The sequence below is a fragment of the Sorex fumeus genome, unplaced genomic scaffold, assembly GCF_029834395.1.
Source record: "Sorex fumeus unplaced genomic scaffold, SorFum_2.1 ptg000177l, whole genome shotgun sequence".
Classification (NCBI taxonomy): Eukaryota; Metazoa; Chordata; class Mammalia; order Eulipotyphla; family Soricidae; genus Sorex; species Sorex fumeus.
Genome location: NW_026606234.1, coordinates 995,643 through 1,013,605, shown reverse-complemented (window position 1 = coordinate 1,013,605; position 17,963 = coordinate 995,643). Strand labels below are relative to the sequence as shown.

Sequence of the window (17,963 nt, the reverse complement as noted above, 5' to 3'; positions counted from 1 at the left end):
GTATGTATATATAGATACACACATATATATTTGCACTTAATACAGGACAAATGAACATGAATTAATATCAGGCTGAGTCATTAGTTTTTCTCATACCCGTATTATTAAATGAAAGCTACTCAATGAGTATGATGTGAAATATAAAATACATATTGGTGATATTTAATTATGACCTCAAAATTCTGTCTTTAGTATGTTAAAATTAACTGTATTTTGTAAGACATCTCAGCATAAACACATGACCTTTTTAGATGCCATTAGACTCTACTTAATGGACTAGATTTTGCCATGGAGTAAGAAGCCAACATACAGCCTACTACAGGTTTCTACCCGAGTCAAGGATTCAAGAAGGACGACAAATCAATGTGATTAAAACAAAATATGAGGCCAATCAGAAGTCCTAATAGACTCCTAAAGTCCTAAATAGACTCTAAATTTTCTTCTGAAGATTGGCACTATTATAAATTTTTAATAATTACCGATGCTTTAACAATTAAATAAAACTGCCTGGTAATTAAAACACCATCTCCAGCATTAGAACACATTAATATTTCATTTGCCTAGTCATATTTATGAAGACTTCAGATGCGTCACTTTCAAATTTCCATCTATCTCATAGCCTGATATGACTTTTATGCACTGCAGGTGTCTATAATTAGGTTAACTATTTTAGGAGACTGTTTAAGTGTTAAAAATATTAATAGTTAAAAATAACATTTTAGCCAGGAGTGACCTCTAAGCACCAATGGGTGTGGCCCTGCTGGGCCCCCCAAAAAGAACACTTAAGAAAACTTCTTCACTCCTTTCTTTTCTAATCTTATTTTTTCCCTCAGAGAGGGCATTCTGTGCATTGCCTGTTTGGGTCAGCTGTGCTGAATGTTATCTAGAAGTGCCTGGACTTCTCGGGGCAGAGAGTGCACCGTCAGTGACCAGAGCTGCAAAGCTGTCAAGATTGTCCGCCACGTGGGAGCCCGGGTGCCTCGTTTCTAGGGAAAGAGAAAATCCCTACACAGGAGAAAATCCCACCGAGGACGTGCTTCTGGGTGGAAATGTGCTCCCTCGGTTTCCAAACGTGTTTTCTTCTATTGCTCTAGGGTCAACTATAAATTCGGAAGCACTTTTTAAGAAAATGCCTGGAGATAACCTGCACAAATCTGGGTAACTGATGTTGAGGCGGCTGGTTCTGAGAGGGCCCCCAAGACCCCACCGAGGTCTGTACTCCTGTCCCCCAGGGAGCAGGAGGCCTGAGCTGGGGCGGGGGGCCCCTTACCTTGTGTCCGCGGTAGAAGGCAATCTCCTCTACGTTGGCGATGATCCGCGAGTGCACGTAGCGCAGGTAGCCTTTGCGGTGCGCCTCCTCGGCCACCAACGTCCCGAACCGCGGAGAGCAGGCCCGGAGCACCTTGGCCGTGGCGTAGACCACCAGGCCGGCGAGCAGCGTGGGCCCGACGGGGCTGGCCCCCCGGGACGTGGCTGTCCGGATGAGTGTGTAGGAGGTCAGGATGACGTCCAGGATGGGCTTGGTCAGGTTGGAGTAGAGGTGGGCCACCGACTGCGAGAACATGAGGATGTCCTCGGTGAGGGACTGGTCGGGGTTGGCCAGCCGCGTGTCCATGTTCATCACCTTGTAGTAGGTCTGGTCGGCGAAGTAGGTCTGGTAGGCGTGGGCCACCAGGCGGGTCCGGAAGGCCAGGGCCAGCTTGCACTCCAGGTAGCGGATGGCGCTGTTGACGAAGGTGGCGGGGATGGCGATCAGCAGCCACTTGACCAGCTTGAGGACGAAGGCGCGGGGCCGCTTCTCCACGATGCTCTTCACGATCTTGCCGTCCAGGCTGGCCACGTAGATGGACAGGAAGGTCCTGGAGACCAGGGCCAGCGAGTGCAGGCACAGCCAGCCCGTCTCCGTGGTCAGCAGGCGCGGGAAGAGGATCCTCCGAAGTTGCAGCAGCTGCCGCAGGAAGCTCGCGTCCGGGCCCGGCACGGGCTGCCGCGCGCCCCCCGGGCTCCCCGCGCCCCCGGCGGCCCGGCCGGGCTGCAGGCGCCGGCGCAGCGCGGGCTGCAGGGTCCGCAGCGCGTAGGCGGCGGCCAGCAGGCAGGCGACCCTCCGGGCCCGGCCGGCGCCCAGCAGGCGCCGCATCCCGCGCTCACGGCGCCCCGGGGCCGCCCCGGGCGCGCATGGCACCTGCGGGCGAGCGAGAGCCGGTGAGCGCGCGGGGCCGCGGCGCCTCTGAGCATGCTCGGCCGGGCGCGGGGCTCGGGGCCCGCGCGCGGGGAGTGGCCGGTGGGCAGGGCCTCCCGCGGGCCCCGCCGCCCCGCCGCCCGCCCCGCCGCGGACCCTGCCCGCCCCGCCCGTCCCTGCTCCTCTGCAGATCGCAGCTGGTGCGTTCAGACTCGCTAGCCGGATACGTCCCAGTCCGCTGCGGTTATTTGCGTGAGAAAAAAAAAGGCAACAGTAACAGCGAATGTAAACAAATGTAACAACTGTTTACACCCCCCACTGGAGGACCTCAGTGGAATCTGCATTATCTTTGAACAATGCAGGACACTTTTAAAGGCAAGGATGTGAATATTCCAGAATACACAAACCGTTTTTTTTTTTTTTTGGGTTGCGTGTGGGTAGGACAAGGAAGCAACACACAACATATTTCTAGTCAGAGGAAAGCCTAGAGAGACACACTGATAAACAGAGATTGGCAAAGCATGATCACAGGTTAAACCTACAGACCACCTATCTTACTTAGGATGACTCTGGAGCCACGGATGGCTTTTACATTTTAAACTGGTTGAAGATACATCAAAAGAAGAATATCCTGTAGTATGTGAACACTGCGACTTCTTTTTTCTTTTTGGGTCACACCCTGCGATTCTCAGGGGTGACTCCTGGGTCTGCACTCAAGAATCACTCCTGACCATGCTCAGGGGACCATCTGGGATGTGGGGATCACAGAGTTGGCCTGGAGCAAGGCAAACGCCCTGCCCTCTGTACCACTGCTCTGGCCCAACATTGTGACCGTTTATTTCATAAAGTTTCACTGAAACACAGTCACACTCGTTCCTGTTCTTATGGTTGGAGGCTTTCAAACCACAGTGGCAGAGAAGGGTGGATAAAGGAGCCTAAAAGTTCTCATCATTTAACCCTCTCCCTAAAATGTTTGCCAGCTCCCTGTGCTAGAAGGTAAAACCTGTCTCTGCTGCCAAAAAAAAAAAAAACCAAACAAACTTTATTGCTCATTCTTGGAGCGATAGCACAGCGGTAGGGCATTTGCCTTGCATGCAGCCAACATGGCCAACCCGAGTTCGATTCCTCCGCCCCTCTCGGAGAGCCCGGCAAGCTACCGAGAGTATCTCGCCCGCAAGGCAGAGCCTGGCAAGCCACCCGTGATGTATTCAATATGCCAAACACAGTAACAACAAAATCTCAAACGGAGACGTTACTGGGCCCACTCGAGCAAATCAATGAACAACGGGAGGGCCTTTACCTTTACCTTTTTTTAATTGTTCATTCACTCAGTGTAAAGAATTATTCTCACTTCGATAAGCAATTTCTGTGGGATTGCTCAGGGCTTACGCTGGCTCTGTGTCAGGGATCACTCTTGGTGGTACTCAGGGAACCACATGGGATGCTGAGCCATGCTATTAGGAGGAAGAGGTGACTGGTCCGGGACAGCACTATCGGAAAAAGGAATCACTGGCCTGGGGCAGTTCTTTCAGGAGGGGAAGGAAGCAGTGGATCACTGGCGGACACCACTGTCAGGGGAAGGAGGAAGCAGTGAAACGCTGATGCAGGACAGCTCTATCACAGGAAGCACAGGACAGAAGGCCCAAACAGCTGTGCTCCTAGTTGTAGAAAGGCCAATTGCTACACGATGAGGTTGGGGTACAAAAAACGAGTTTGTAGTGCCCAGGAGGAGGAATGAGGTATGAAGGAAATAAACCAGGTAGACAAGTGGGTCCAGAACTGTGGTCACCAAAGACTGAAGGACAGTTGGTGGGATGGGGAGGCCAGTGTGCTCTGACTTGATCTGGAGTCCCCTTAGTCTGGAGCTAAGTAGAACCATGAGGCATGGCCACTATTCCACGGCCCCCTCCAGTGGGCAAAGGGTCCCCTCAGCATGAGCAAATAGGCCAGGCCTCCAGTGAAAGCCACGGGAGAATCTAAGAAGTCAGGGTAGCAGGTGGGCAACTAAGGGTGGGAAGCACGCATCTTCAGCAGAAACTAAGGAGGTGAAGGGATTTTTCACTTTTTCATACTGCTAAAATGCAATTAAAGCAAATAAAATGTTACATTAGGTTGAATTTCAAACTAGGGTGGGAAAAAGGTGAAAAAAATCCCCATTACTCTTGCAAACACAATTCAGGTTACTTTCTGTTCAAATTTCTCAGCTATGCTCGTTTACATAAGAAATTAAAATTTTTTTCCCAAAGGGGCGAGATAATTTTGCATCTTAAAAATGAGTAATAAAAATAACAAATTTCTATTTTCTGCCTCTTTTCAGCAGAGGGGCACACTCAGCAGTTCAGGGCTTACTCTGGGCTCTCCAGAAATCACTCCTGGCAGGGTTCTGGGGAACCATATGGGATTCTGGGGACAGAACCCTCGTGGGCTGTGTGCAAGGCAAGCACCTTATTCACTATTATATCTCTCTGATCCTTCAAATTCCTATTTTTAAGTGTGCTACTTAATGACGCTGTCAAAGCAGACACTACTTATGTCCATGAAAGAGCAGTACCATAATTTTATATTGTAAAAAAAAGTTTCACGTATTAGAAAATGGTCAAAGGTTAGAAAAAGTAGCAAATACTATATATTTTGTATTATTTTCTAATATGTCTATATATTAGAAAACTAAGAAAAATAGCTACTACATATACAAGTATTTAAGTAAAATACATATAATTGTATGATTGTATGTATCCTGTTTCCATAGTAAGTCACTAGAAAATAGTTTTTAACAATAAAGATAAATTACGGTTTCAGTTTTTTTGCTAATCTGGGTCTGAACGACAGTATAGCCGGTAGGTGCTTACCCTGCCTGTGGCCTACTTGGTCTGATCCCCAAACCACATTTCATTTTTCATTTCATCATCCTGTTACTCGCCGATTGCCTCGAGCAGGCCCCAGTAACGTCTCTTTCATCCTAGCCCTGAGATTATATTCACGGCTCTTTAGGAGAATGAGACCCATCATCGTTACTGGTATTTGGCATATTGGGTACGCCACGGGGAGTTTGCCAGACTCTGCCCTGTGGGCAGGCTACATTCGATAGCCTGCAAGTTTGTCCAAAGTAGGAATGAGATAATAAGATGTCATAAAAAAGATGGATTGGAGTCGAGCATCCCCAAACCACATATGCCCTGAAAACCCAGTCCCCTCAGGAGTGATCCCTGAGCACAGAACCAGGAGTAAACTATGAGCATTGCTGCGTGGGCCTCAGCACAAAAACAACAAAAAAAGAATTTTTCCTTATCAACAAATTCCCAATAATACTTCATCTGTCAGCTAGCTTCCTTTCTTGACCTACTTCTGACTCCAGATGACTGCTCTGCTGGCTCTAAAATGGTACTGCAGCAGGTTCTTACTATCCATCAGTCCTGCTCTCCTTATTCATGGGACGCATAAACCACACCGAAGATCTCTGGTCAATGTTTCAGCTGACAGAAATAACTACCGGCCAAATATTCAAAGCGCAGGGTCCGTTACTGGGAAGGACAGTCCAGCGTTAATGTCTCTGCAGCCATGGGCTCCTCCCGGCGCCTGCCTGGGCTCCAGAGGGAGGAGAGTCCTGGTTCTCGACTCTTCTCGGCAAGCGGCTTGCCTTCCCCTAGGTGCTCCTACGTACAAGGAAGGCAGAAACTTCCCCTTCTAGGGAAATGATGTAAGACTCTTGCAATTTCCCCTTCTAGGTAATTTTGCCCATTTGTACCCATTTTAAGATTTGAGAGGAGGAAAGGGCAACAAAGGGTCACTGGCTTTGCTTTGGCTGCGCGGTGTACCCGCTGAAATACTAACGGCTCTATGCCAAAGACTAATCGTTTTCTGGAACGCTGAATTCAGCTCGTCTCACGCAAAACAATAAGATACAATTCAGTGAGTTAAAAAACAAACCGGGACTGATTTCTGTGATTAAGCAAAATATCCACTCTGGAGTAGAATCCCGTTTGAAGTATGATTCCCTACTAGCTTAATAGAAATAAATGATTTTTGAAGCTATAGGTCATTCCTCAGATTAAATTGGGGAAATAATCATGCCAATTGTGTGTGTGTGTGTCTGTGTGCATGTGGGGAAATAATCACAGTAATTGTGTGTGTTTAAGGGCATTTACCTGGAATGCTAACCTGTGTGCGCGCGCGTATGTGTGCGCATTTATCTGGAATGCTAACCTGTAAATTGTGTGTGTTCATGTGTGTAAGGGAACTTATCTGGAACGCTAACCTGCGTGTGTGTGCGCGCGCGAGTGCGTGTGTGTGTATCTGGGGTGCTAACCTGAAGACCAGAAGGTGAGCTAAAGGCAGGTGTTTACTGGGAATCCTGCACAGGGTCGAGGTGGCTGAAGAGGAGGAGTGCGTGTGTGGGCGTGTGTATGGGGGTGTGTGTGGAGCGGAAGAGTGCACGGGTGTGTGTGGAGAGAAGCACGTGTGGGCATGTGTGTGGGTGCGTGTGTGGGCGCGTGTGTGGGTGTGTGTGTGCCTGTGTGTGGGCATGTGTGTGGGTGCGTGTGTGGGTGCGTGTGTGGGTGTGTGTGGGCGTGTGAGTGGAGAGGAGTGCGCAGGCGTGTGGGGGCGTTGTGGGGGTGTGTGGTGCGTGTGTGTGGGCGGGCGGAGAGCAGCGCGGGCATGCGTGCGGGCGTGTATGTGGCTGTGTGCGCGCGTGTGGTGAGGAGCACGTGTGTGTGTGGGCGTGTGTGTGCCTGTGTGTGGGCATGTGTGGGTGTGTGTGCCTTTTTGCGGGTGTGTGGGGTGCGTGTGGGCACCTGTTTGTGGGTGTCTGGGCATGTGGGGGTGTGGGGTGTGTGAGGGCGTGTGCGCACGTGCGCGTGCCTGTGTGGGTGTGTGCGCCTGTGTGTGGGGTGTGTGTGGGCCTGTGTGTGCCTGTGTGTGTGGGCGTGTGTGCGTGCGCACGCGCGCTGCGAGAGGAGGCGCGGGCAGAGCCGAGGTCCGCCCTCGCGGGGTCTCCGGGCCCAGGGCCGGGTCTGCCGGGCGCTCACCGTGTCTCCGGCTCCGCTCAGGGCCCGGGGGCGGCGCCTTCCGTCATCCTCGTCACCCTCGTCCCTCGGGCAGGTGCTGCCCCCGTGGCAGCGGCGCCTCCCAGTGGCCGTCAGCGCCAACCAGGGGCCTCGCGGCCTCAGCGCCCTCCCCAGGCCTCTAGCGCCCCCAGACACGGCGACCGGGGCCTATCGGGGGCCTGGCGGGAGCCCCCACGGGCCTATCAGCAGCCGGGCCGCAGGGGCTGTCGGGAGTCCCCCCGCGGGCCTATCAGCGCGGGCCGCGGGACCTGGCGGGGGGGGGGGGGTCTGCTGGCCTATCAGCGCAGACCGCGGGGGCTGACGGGAGCCCCCACGGGCCTATCAGCAGCCGGGCCGCAGGGGCTGTCGGGAGTCCCCCCACGGGCCTATCAGCGCGGGCCGCGGGACCTGGCGGGGGGGGGGGGGGGTCTGCTGGCCTATCAGCGCAGACCGCGGGGGCTGACGGGAGCCCCCACGGGCCTATCAGCAGCCGGGCCGCAGGGGCTGTCGGGAGTCCCCTCGCGGGCCTATCAGCGCGGGCCGCGGGGGCTGACGGGAGGCCCGAGGGAGCCGGAGCCGGAGCCGGGGCCAGCGGCGAGGACTGGGCGGCGAGGCCAGCGCGGGGACGGTCCTCGGGGGCGCGATGAACTGGGTCGGGGGCTCGCGGTGAGTGGGTGCCGGGGCGGGAGGCGCGACGTTCCGCCGCCCAGAGTGCAGGGGGCGGTCCCCGAGGGGCGGGGCCGGCGGGGGGCGGGGTCCCCAGGGGGAGGGCGCGAGCTGCCTGGCTGCCCGTGACCGGCCGTGACCGCCCCTGACCATCCGTGATTGTCCTGTGGCCGTCTGTGACCATCCCGAGACCGGCCGCGACTGTCCCTGATCGGCCGTGACCGGCCGTGACCGGCCGTGACTGGCCTTGACCGTCCCTGACCATCCGTGATTGTCCTGTGGCCGTCGGTGACGTCCTGTGACTGTCCGTGACCGTCCCGTGACTGTCCGTGACTATCCCGTGACCTTCATGACCGTCTGTGTCCGTCAGTGACCGTCCGACTGCCCGTGACCGGCCGTGACCTTCTTGACCGTTCGTGACCTACGTGACCTTCGTGGCCGCCCTTGACCGTGCGTGTCCGCCCCGTGACCCTCGCGCCCCACCGCGGTCCCAGGCCGACCCGGTGTGAGCTCGGGGTGCCGGGACTGGCCGGGGCGGCCGCCTGCGAGGCCAGGCGCGCCCCACCCGCCGAGGCTCGGACGTCCTGCTTTCTCCTGGGGGACCGTGGGGTTTCGCGGCCGTCCCCGCCGGGCTTGCTCGGTGCTCGGGCTCAGACCTTTCAGACGCGCGTGGCGGTGAGCTGAGACCGCTCGGCCGGGCCGGGCACCCGCGGGATGCGTAGGTGCTGCTGCTCTGTTGCAGATTCTAGTGGCTCCCAGAGGCGGAATATCCTGGGGCTGTTGGAGGAGGTGGAGGCGGTGATTAGAATGCAGGGAATTTTCATCTGTGCTTCACCTGGTTTTCAGTATAGGGAGCCAAAGGACGAGGATGGCACCTCCCAGAGTCCCGGTTTTACTCAGGGTTTGGAAGCACTGTAGCGCTGCCCACCCGTTGTTCATTGATTTGCTCCAGCGGGCCCAGTACCATCTCCATGATGAGACTTCTTGTTACTGTGTTTGGCATATCGAATAAGTCACAGGGAGCTTGCGAGGCTTTGCCTTGCGGGCGAGATATTTAGAAGAGAACTTTGTTTTTTAAAAAATTAAAAATGCATGGATAAATTATAGAACAAAGTGTAAAACTCTTGAAATTTCTTTGGGGGTGGACTTAATAGGGTCAGAGGCGCTAGTGATGAGGAAATTGTGTCTCCCTGCCTTGTACATACATCTAGGTGGGCAAGAACCGCTCCTTGTGGTGCTCTGATGTTCACATCCTCGTGGGCCTTAGGACCCGAAGCCCACTCTCATCAAGCAACTACAGTCATCAGAGAAAAGGAGTTTTTCTTTCAATATCTGATTTTACAAGGTTTATAAATCCTGATTATAAATTATACCATTTTATGCAGTTCTTAAATCAGATGTATTCTTCTATCAACCATTTTGTATATATATTTTTCAATTAGTTACCATGAAATCAGTTATTCATGATTTGGTTTCAGGCATACAAAGTTTCAGCACAGATTTCTTCAGTCCTCTATTTTCACCACTAGTTTGCTTCTGTAAGAGGTGCTTCGTAAGGGCTGGAGTGATAGCCCAGCAGGTAGGGCGTTTGCTTTGCACGCGACCGACCTGGGTTCGATTCCCAGCATCCCATATGGTCCCCTGAGCACTGCCAGGAGTAAGTCCTGAGTGCATGAGCTAGGAGTAACCTCTGTGCATCACCAGGTGTGACCCCCCCCTCAAAAAAAAGAGGTGCTTTGTGTGTGTGTGTATAGATATACACACACTATGGTTTACAGTACTGTTGCTGATAGAGTTTCCTACATAAGACTTTACCATCAAAGAATAGCAGTTTTATTTTATTTGCTCTTTGGGTAATGCCCGGTGATGCACAGGGGTTACTCTTGGCTCAGGCACTCAGGAACTACTCCTGGCGGTGGTCGGGGGACCCTATGGGATGTTGGGAATCAAACCCGGGTCGGCAGCCTTCAAGGCAAACACCCTACCCGCTGTGCTATTGCTTCAGCCCCAAGAATAGCACTTTTATTTTATTTTTATTTTATTTTTTAAATTTTTATTAGTGAGACACCATGAGGTACAGTTGTAGACTTACAAATTTTTGTGCTTGGGTTTCAGTTATACAATGATCAAATACCCATCCCTCCACCAGTGCCCATTTCCCACCACCATGGATCCCAGTATCCCTCCCACCCCCCATCCTCCCCAACCCACCCTGCCTCTGTGGCAAGGCATTCCCTTTTGTTCTCTCTCTCCTATTGGGTGTTGTGGTTTGCAAAAGAGGCAATGGGTGGCAATCATGTTTGGTCTATAGTCTACTTTCAGCATGCTTCTCCCATCCTGGGAGGATCTTCCCATCACCTTTTATTTGGTGCTCCCTTCTCTATCTGAGCTCCCTTTTCCCCTAGCATGTGTGGCTGGCCTCCAAGACATGGAGTAAAATTCCGGGTACTAATCTCGGCCATTCTTGTTAGTCACCTATTTTGTTACTTTATGTTCCCCAGATGAATGCAATCTTTCTATGTCTATCCCTTTCTTTCTGAGTCATTTCGAGAATAGCAATTTTAAAACTGAGAACACCTTGGAGTACTTGTTCATTCTCTGTTAAGGTTATTTTTTAATTGACAATTTTGAAAATTATTAGGAATCTAAAAATATGGTTTATTCTTGAGCTGCTATGGGGGTTAGAATGCCAAACCCCATGAATAATAATAAAAAAATCCCTGTGTAACTTCGTAGGATTGATTTTAGAACTGCCCCATCACCACAACCGTTAGAATCCAGCAATGCTCATGCCCATGTAATGACCTTCATCTGATAATCTCAGGTGGTTAAATCTGGCTGTAGATAATCCCACAAAATTCAGACCTGTATTCAGAGGTCAACTATATAAATAAGTGAAGTAAATGGAGAGTAATTCTAAAACTCCATTGATATAACTGCTCCCTCAGAGAAGTCATCATTCATTTACCAATTATATATATGTGTTACTGATTACCTGTTCTGATGGCATTGTTAATGGGGGGGGGGGGGGAGGGATTCAGTAAGAGAAACATAATTTAGTCCACAAAAAGACTGTTAGAGAATGAAATCAGAATTAGTCAGATGTCTATAATGCTAGATACACATGGAATAGTTCATTTTTTCATTCATCATCCGGTTATTCGTCGATTCCTTCGAGCAGGCCCCAGTAACGTCTCTTTCATCCTAGCCCTGAGATTATATTCAAGGCTCTTTAGGAGAATGAGACCCATCATTGTTACTGGTATTTGGCATATTTGGTACGCCACGGGGAGTACGCCAGACTCTGCCCTGTGGGCAGGCTACATTCGATAGCCTGCAAGTTTGTCCAAAGTAGGAATGAGACAATAAGATGTCATAAAAAAAAGGTTCCAGGATCTGGATTTTATAGTCTCTGAGTCTTGGCCGCTGATGGGATTACACGGCGCCAGGGGGCCAGGTGGTGGGTGTGACCCCCGCCTACTGGAATTTGGAGGATCTGGGTGGAGGATGCTCGACTCCAATCCGAGTAGGCTGGGAGATCTCGGCCCCGGGACCCGCGAGCCTTCGTTCCTCTGCCAGTACCTTCATGTGTGCGGAGAGTGGTCTCAGCATGGTGGTGGCTGGTCCTGGAGGTCTTTGGCTGCCGGAGCCCTGGTCGGGGCGGGGAGGAAAGCTCAACCCGCTCCCCTCCAAAGGGCCCCCGTGAGGAACAGCCAAGCGCCAGGCGCGGGGGCAGGAGACTGCACTGTTCTTGTCCGGGAGCTGGATTTTATAGTTAAGATGTAGCAAAACCTGTTAAAAGTGCTCTTTGTGGAGCTGGAGCAATAGCACAGTGGGTAGAGCATTTGCTTTGCACGCAGCCACTCCGGGTTCGATTTCCAGCACCCCATACGGTCCCCCGAGCACCGCCAGGAGTAATTTCTGAGTGCATGAGCCAGGAGTAATCCCTGTGCATCGCTGGGTGTGACCCAAAAAGCCAAAAAAAAAAAATGATGTTCTTTGTATATAAAGGTAAAGGTAAAGGCCCTCCCGTTGATCGTCGATTTGCTCGAGCGGGCCCAGTAACGTCTCCATTGGAGACTTAATGGCTCTGTGAATTATGTTAAAAAGTTACCATTGTGGTGGTGGGGGGTACTAAGGCACAATTTTATGTGATTTGCCTAAGATCCTCTAGCATCCTGGTTGTTAGGGTTTAAGCCCAATCCTATACTTAATTGTTATGCTATCTAGAAAGATGAGCTAGAAGGGGCACAAATAAAGGAGTGTATGGATATTCAGAAATTGGAGAGATAGGAAATTTCCCGAAGTCTTGAAGATTAGCTATATCAGTTCAGAACAAACACCATAGAGAAGCAGTTAAGTACAGGTTCTTGAAAACTGAAAGGGTGAGGAAAATAATCGGTCAAATGGGAGGTTTAGCTTTTAGTGAGGCTTCTTAGGTGGGCTGGGAAAGAAAGCACAAAAACTGTGATGATAGTACTTAATAATGGCTCTGTACTTCTCTTTTGTCAATGAAATGAATGAAACAGGATGTAGGCAAGTTTGTGTTTTGTTCTTAGCAACCTGATTTTGTATTTAAACATCAGCAGTGCTCTCTTGTCATACAGTATAGAAACCTGAAATACTTTGATTACAGGATCATTTAATAATATCTTTTCAATCACAAAAATATTTACAGCTTGATTAAAAGAAACTTGTCCTTATGTGTTTTGTTACTCATCAGTTTGGGACTCATCCATCTCACGTGCAAAGGGGCTGGTTCTAGGGAAGAAGAGATGTCCCATATTTTACTTTTTTTAATTACTTGGTCTGGCTTATTGTTACTGGTTTCAGACATCTTTGCATATGTGTTTTATTTGATTACTCATCCAGCCTGAGAAGATCCTAGAGGAGTTGGAGTGTGTGTGTGTGTGTGTGTGTGTGTGTGAGTGTGTGTGTGTGTGTGTGTGTGGAGTGGGGTGGGGGGAGTATTGTCCTACATGCCCTGACAGTTATTGAAAATAAGATAATATGTTTAAATATTTAAAAAATATAAGTGTATCTACTTGAAGCTAGACTGAGAAATAAAAATTAGATCTGTTTCTAAGATCTGTCAAAAATGGAAACCACATAATGGAAGCAGTATTTGTGGCATTAGTGATCTATGTAGGCCGGAATATAGCAGAGAATGACTCCAAGGTGGGGTTGATACCAGTTAAAATTTTTTTATGGAATATTTAACACTAGTTTTTCATATTCTGGTATGACTTTATACATTCTTCAAATAAAATCAACACCACTCTTAATTCACTCTGTAGGTGTTAGAGGCGCTGTGAATTTAGGTTAACTATTAAACCTCTATGCAGAGGGTGGTCTAAGTTTGAGTTATGCTTTATGTGGGAAAATTATACAAAATTGTGTACAGCAGAGACACAGTAGTGAATCCCAGAAGATAGCAGCTTACCAGAGATTTCTCCGGACCCTGTACAGAGAAAATTCCACTGGGGCACCTCAGAGGAAGCAGGTATGCCCTCTCTGCCTGCTCCAGATGAAACTTCAATGGCCAAGAGCTTCTAGAAGCAAAACCCAGGTATGTGGGTTCAAGGACTAAGACTCCAGGCCACATGGCGGCAGAGGAGATGGGCTGGCCCTTCCTGTCTCCCTATCTGCTTGGGGTCTTGGTTGCCATGCCCACAGTCTGCTTCTGGGCACCATCTCAGTGCATCACCGGCCTTGATCCAGAGACTCTCAAATGAATCTCAAAATAGATTAGTTCCCTACAGAGATGTCTCTGGACCCCAACAGTTTACACTTTTAGAATTCCAGAAGCTTGCAACTGCTTACACAGCCGCACAACCTCTCATGATATTCATAATAGGCAATAGAAAAGAAATTTATCTAGCATCTGCCCCTGGCAGGCAGGCTTGAATGGTGGTGGGAAGGTGTAATGGTGGTGAGATGGCTTTTGAAATATTGAATGTAATTAATGTGAACAACCTTATGAAAATAAAATTTTAAAAAATTGTGTACACTACTAAGGACTGAAAACATGAGAACGGAAAACCTTTTTTCTAAGATGATTGGAGAATGAACAACTTATGGGCTGTATAAGGCCCATGAAATCATGTAGTCTGGCCTGAGTACATGACAGAACAGATGTGTACTTTTTGTTGCTTCTCTGCCTGTATCATATGGCCAGTGAGTGATGTTGTAAACTTCCAGTGACCTCTGGTAGAGAAAAGTTTTTATGCCTGCACTAAGATCAGGCCCAAGACCAGGATGTCCATTGTCACCTCTGTTATTCAGTGTAGTACTGGAACTCCTTGCCTTAGCTATTAGGCAAGAAAGAGATCTTAAGGGAACCCATATTGGAAAGGAAGTCTAGCTATCACCATTTGCAAATGGTATATTATAATATTTAGAAAATCTTAAGGACTATCAAATACTTCCAGAAAGAGTGAAACCATTCGTAAGGTGGCAAACTATAGCATCAATATACAGTAATTGGAGACATTGCTATATGAAAATAACGAAGGAGACAGGAAAAAGTACAACTGTTCCAGTCACAATTATATGCCACCCTCCCACTCCCCAATCAAGTATCTGGAAATCACCATAACAAAGAGGTGAAAAAAAATACACCCCCCCCCCCATAAGTCACTGTTAAATAGAAGATACAAGGAAATGGAAATACACCCCATCCCTATGTATTGGAAGGATTGTCACTGTCACTGTCCTCCCATTGTTCATCAATTTGCTCAAATGGGTCCAGTAACATCTCCTTTGTGACAGTTGTTAACTGTGTTTGGCATATCGAATACATCATGGGTAGCTTGCCAGGCTTTGCCTTGCGGGCGAGATACTCTCGGTAGCTTGCCAGGCTCTCTGAGAGGGGTGGAGGAATTGAACTCGGGTCGGCCATGTTGGCCGCTTGCAAGGCAAATGCCCTACCTGCTTTGCTATTGCTTCAGCCTTGGAAGGATTAACATTGTTAAAATGATGACTGTACCCAAGCTACTGTACAAATTCAATGTAGTCCCCATAAAAATTCTGATGGCATTTACATTTTATCATTATTTTGGTTTTGAGGCTACACACAGTGGGCTCAGGGATCACACCTGGTAGGCCTGGGGGGATCATATGGTGTGCTGGGGATTGAACTCAGTTCAGCCACAGCATGGCAGAAATGCCCTACATGCTGTACTATTGCTCTGACTCCACAATGCTATTTTAAATTAATTAATTCATTTTATTAAATCACTGAGAGATACAGAGTTATAAAGTTGTTCATTATTTGGTTTTAGTCATAAAATGTTCCAACACCCATCCTTCACCAGTGTACACTTCCCACCACCAATGTCTCCTGTTTCCCTCCTTCCACCCCCCACTCCTAGTATGCCTCTATGACAGGCACTTTTCTTCTCCTTACTCTCTGTCTCTCTTACTCTCATTTTGAGCATTATGATTTGTAATACAGGTACTGAAAGGTTTTCATGTATATCCCTTTCCTTTCTTTCAACACTTAGTTCTTGTTCAGAGTGATCATTTCCAAATATTACAATACCATTTTTAAAGGATATGGGCAAAATATCCTTTAAAATGGGCTGGAGTGATAGCACAGCGGTAGGGCATTCGCCTTGCACGCAGCCAACATGGCTGACCCGAGTTCGATTCCTCCGCCCCTCTCGGAGAGCCCGGCAAGCTACCGAGAGTATCTTGCCCGCACAGCAGGGCCTGGCAAGCTCCCAGTGACGTATTTGATATGCCAAACACAGTAACAACAAAGTCTCCAGTGGAGATGTTACTGGGCCCGCTCGAGCAAATCGATGAACAATGGGAGGGCCTTTACCTTTTACCTTTACCTTTTATGGGCAAAATATTAAAATTTGGTTTCAAAAGGAGCAGCAACACTTCAGAATGTAGGGTTAAAAACTACCTGAATAGCCAAATCAATGCTGGGAAAAATATTGGGAAAAATATGAAGTTGGAAGACATTTCTTTCCTCAACTTTATATTACACTGTAAAGCTGCAGTAATCAAGACTATAGTACTGGAGTTAAAAACTCAAGCCAATGGAGCAGAATTGAAACAAACCTTCAAGTACAGGGATAAATACTTTTGTTAAAACCACAAGATGTTTGAGGTGGAGCAAGAAAAGCCTTTTCTACAGATGGTGCTGAGAAAATTGGTTAGTCACATGCAAAAATGTGAATCTGGATCTCTATCTTACACCATACATTAAAATTAATACAAAATGGATTGAATACCTGGATACTGGACATGAATCCACAAAATATATTGAGGAAAGTAAGCAGAAATCTCTTTAATAGTGTTTGCAGACCCATCTTCAGTGACTATGCCATTGGCCAAGCAAACAAATGCAAAAAACAAAAGGGACTACACCAAACTAAAAGCTTTTGCACATCAAAAGAAACAATGTCGGGAATTAAGAGACATCCTACTAACTGTGATTAAATATTTGATCATCAAGCATCTCACAGAGGGATTGTATTAAAGATCTCTAAAGCACTAGTAAAAATTAACAAGAAGGGACTGGAAAAAAAGTACAGCATTCAAGTGCTTGCCTTGCACGCAGCCTTCTCCAGTTCCAGCCCCAACATTGCATATAGTCTACCAAACATTGCCAGAAGTGAGCCCAAAGCCTGAAGAAATCCCTTAGTACTTTACCCCAAAACAAACTTTAAAAAAATCTCATTAAAAATGGACAGAAGAGCCAAATAGAAAAAAGGAAAACATACAGATGGCCCATAGGTATTTTAAAAAGTGTTCATCATCCACCTACACCACCTCCACTTTACTGATGATATCATTCTAATAACACCAGACATCAGCCAAGCAGCACAAATGCTGACCAACTTCGACCGTGAGTGGGGAAAGGTAGGATTACAGCTGAATCTTTCAAAGACAATGTTCATGAGAAATAGTCTTGTTCCTGATGTTCCATTCACTCTCAATGGAACGAACATCTCCGAATGTAACAGTTATGTATACCTAGGTTGAGATACCTAGGTCGAGAAGTCAACATGACGAATGACCTGGCACCTGAGTTGCGCAGGAAGAAGAGAGCGGCTTGGAATGCCTTCAAGAGCATCAAGAAATAACTAAGAGGACTAAGAACCTCCAGCTCCAAGCACGTCTCTTCGATTCCACTGTTCTTCCTGCATTAACATACGCCTCAGAGACCTGGGCCCTACAAAAACAGGATGAGAATGCTATTTGGGTCTCTCAAAGAGGAATTGAAAGAGCTATGCTTGGAGTATCACGTTTCACTCATATGAGAGAAAGAATCCAGAGTTTCGACCTCCGTCAATGCTCAAGAATCAGGGATGCTGTCTTGTTTGCCAAGGCATCGAAAATCAGATGGGCTAGACACGTAATGAGATTTAGAGATGACCGCTGGACAAGAGCCATTACCGACTGGATTCCACAAGATGTCAAAAGTTCGCATGGCTGCCCACTTACGAGATGGTCAGACTTCTTCGTCAAGACCCTGAATGATCGGTTTGAAGCTCTTCATGTTCCTAGAACGAGCAGATGCCGTTGAGCTACGCTAGCACACAACAGGGATGAATGGAGACATTATTGGTGCCTGCTCGAGCAAATCGATGAGTAACGGAATATCAAGTGATCAAGTGATCAAGTTTATCATCACTTAAGGAACTGTAAATTGTAACTATAACTCTCCTTACACCAGTGACGCTGAAAAGTTTCCAAAGGAGTAGCTACTAGTGCCTGCAGGGACATAGGGGAAAAAAGAACCCTCATTTGCTGTTTGTAGTAATGCCCTGTGGATCAGCCTCTGTGGAAAGTAGAGTGGAGACTTATCAAAAGATTTAGAATTGAGCTTCCATATTACACAGATATTACACATATTGCAGGCTATCGAATGTAGCCTGCCCACAGGGCAGAGTCTGGCAAACTCCCCGTGGCGTACCAAATATGCCAAATACCAGTAATAATGATGGGTCTCATTCTCCTAAAGAGCCTTGAATATAATCTCAGGGCTAGGATGAAAGAGACGTTACTGGGGCCTGCTCGAGGCAATCGACGAATAACAGGATGATGAAAAAAAA

At 48.4% G+C, this 17,963-nt stretch overlaps 1 protein-coding gene across 1 annotated transcript in view; it reads right to left on the bottom strand.

Moving 5' to 3' along the window:
- ABCD2 (ATP binding cassette subfamily D member 2) overlaps window positions 1-2,219 on the bottom strand; it is a 54,336-nt gene extending 52,117 nt beyond the window's left edge. The window contains exon 1 of the mRNA XM_056107817.1: window positions 1,271-2,219. Within this exon, the coding sequence (XP_055963792.1) occupies window positions 1,271-2,137 (867 nt within the window). The 5' untranslated portion in view covers window positions 2,138-2,219. The remainder of the gene's footprint in view (window positions 1-1,270) is intronic.
- Window positions 2,220-17,963: the final 15,744 nt, after the last annotated feature.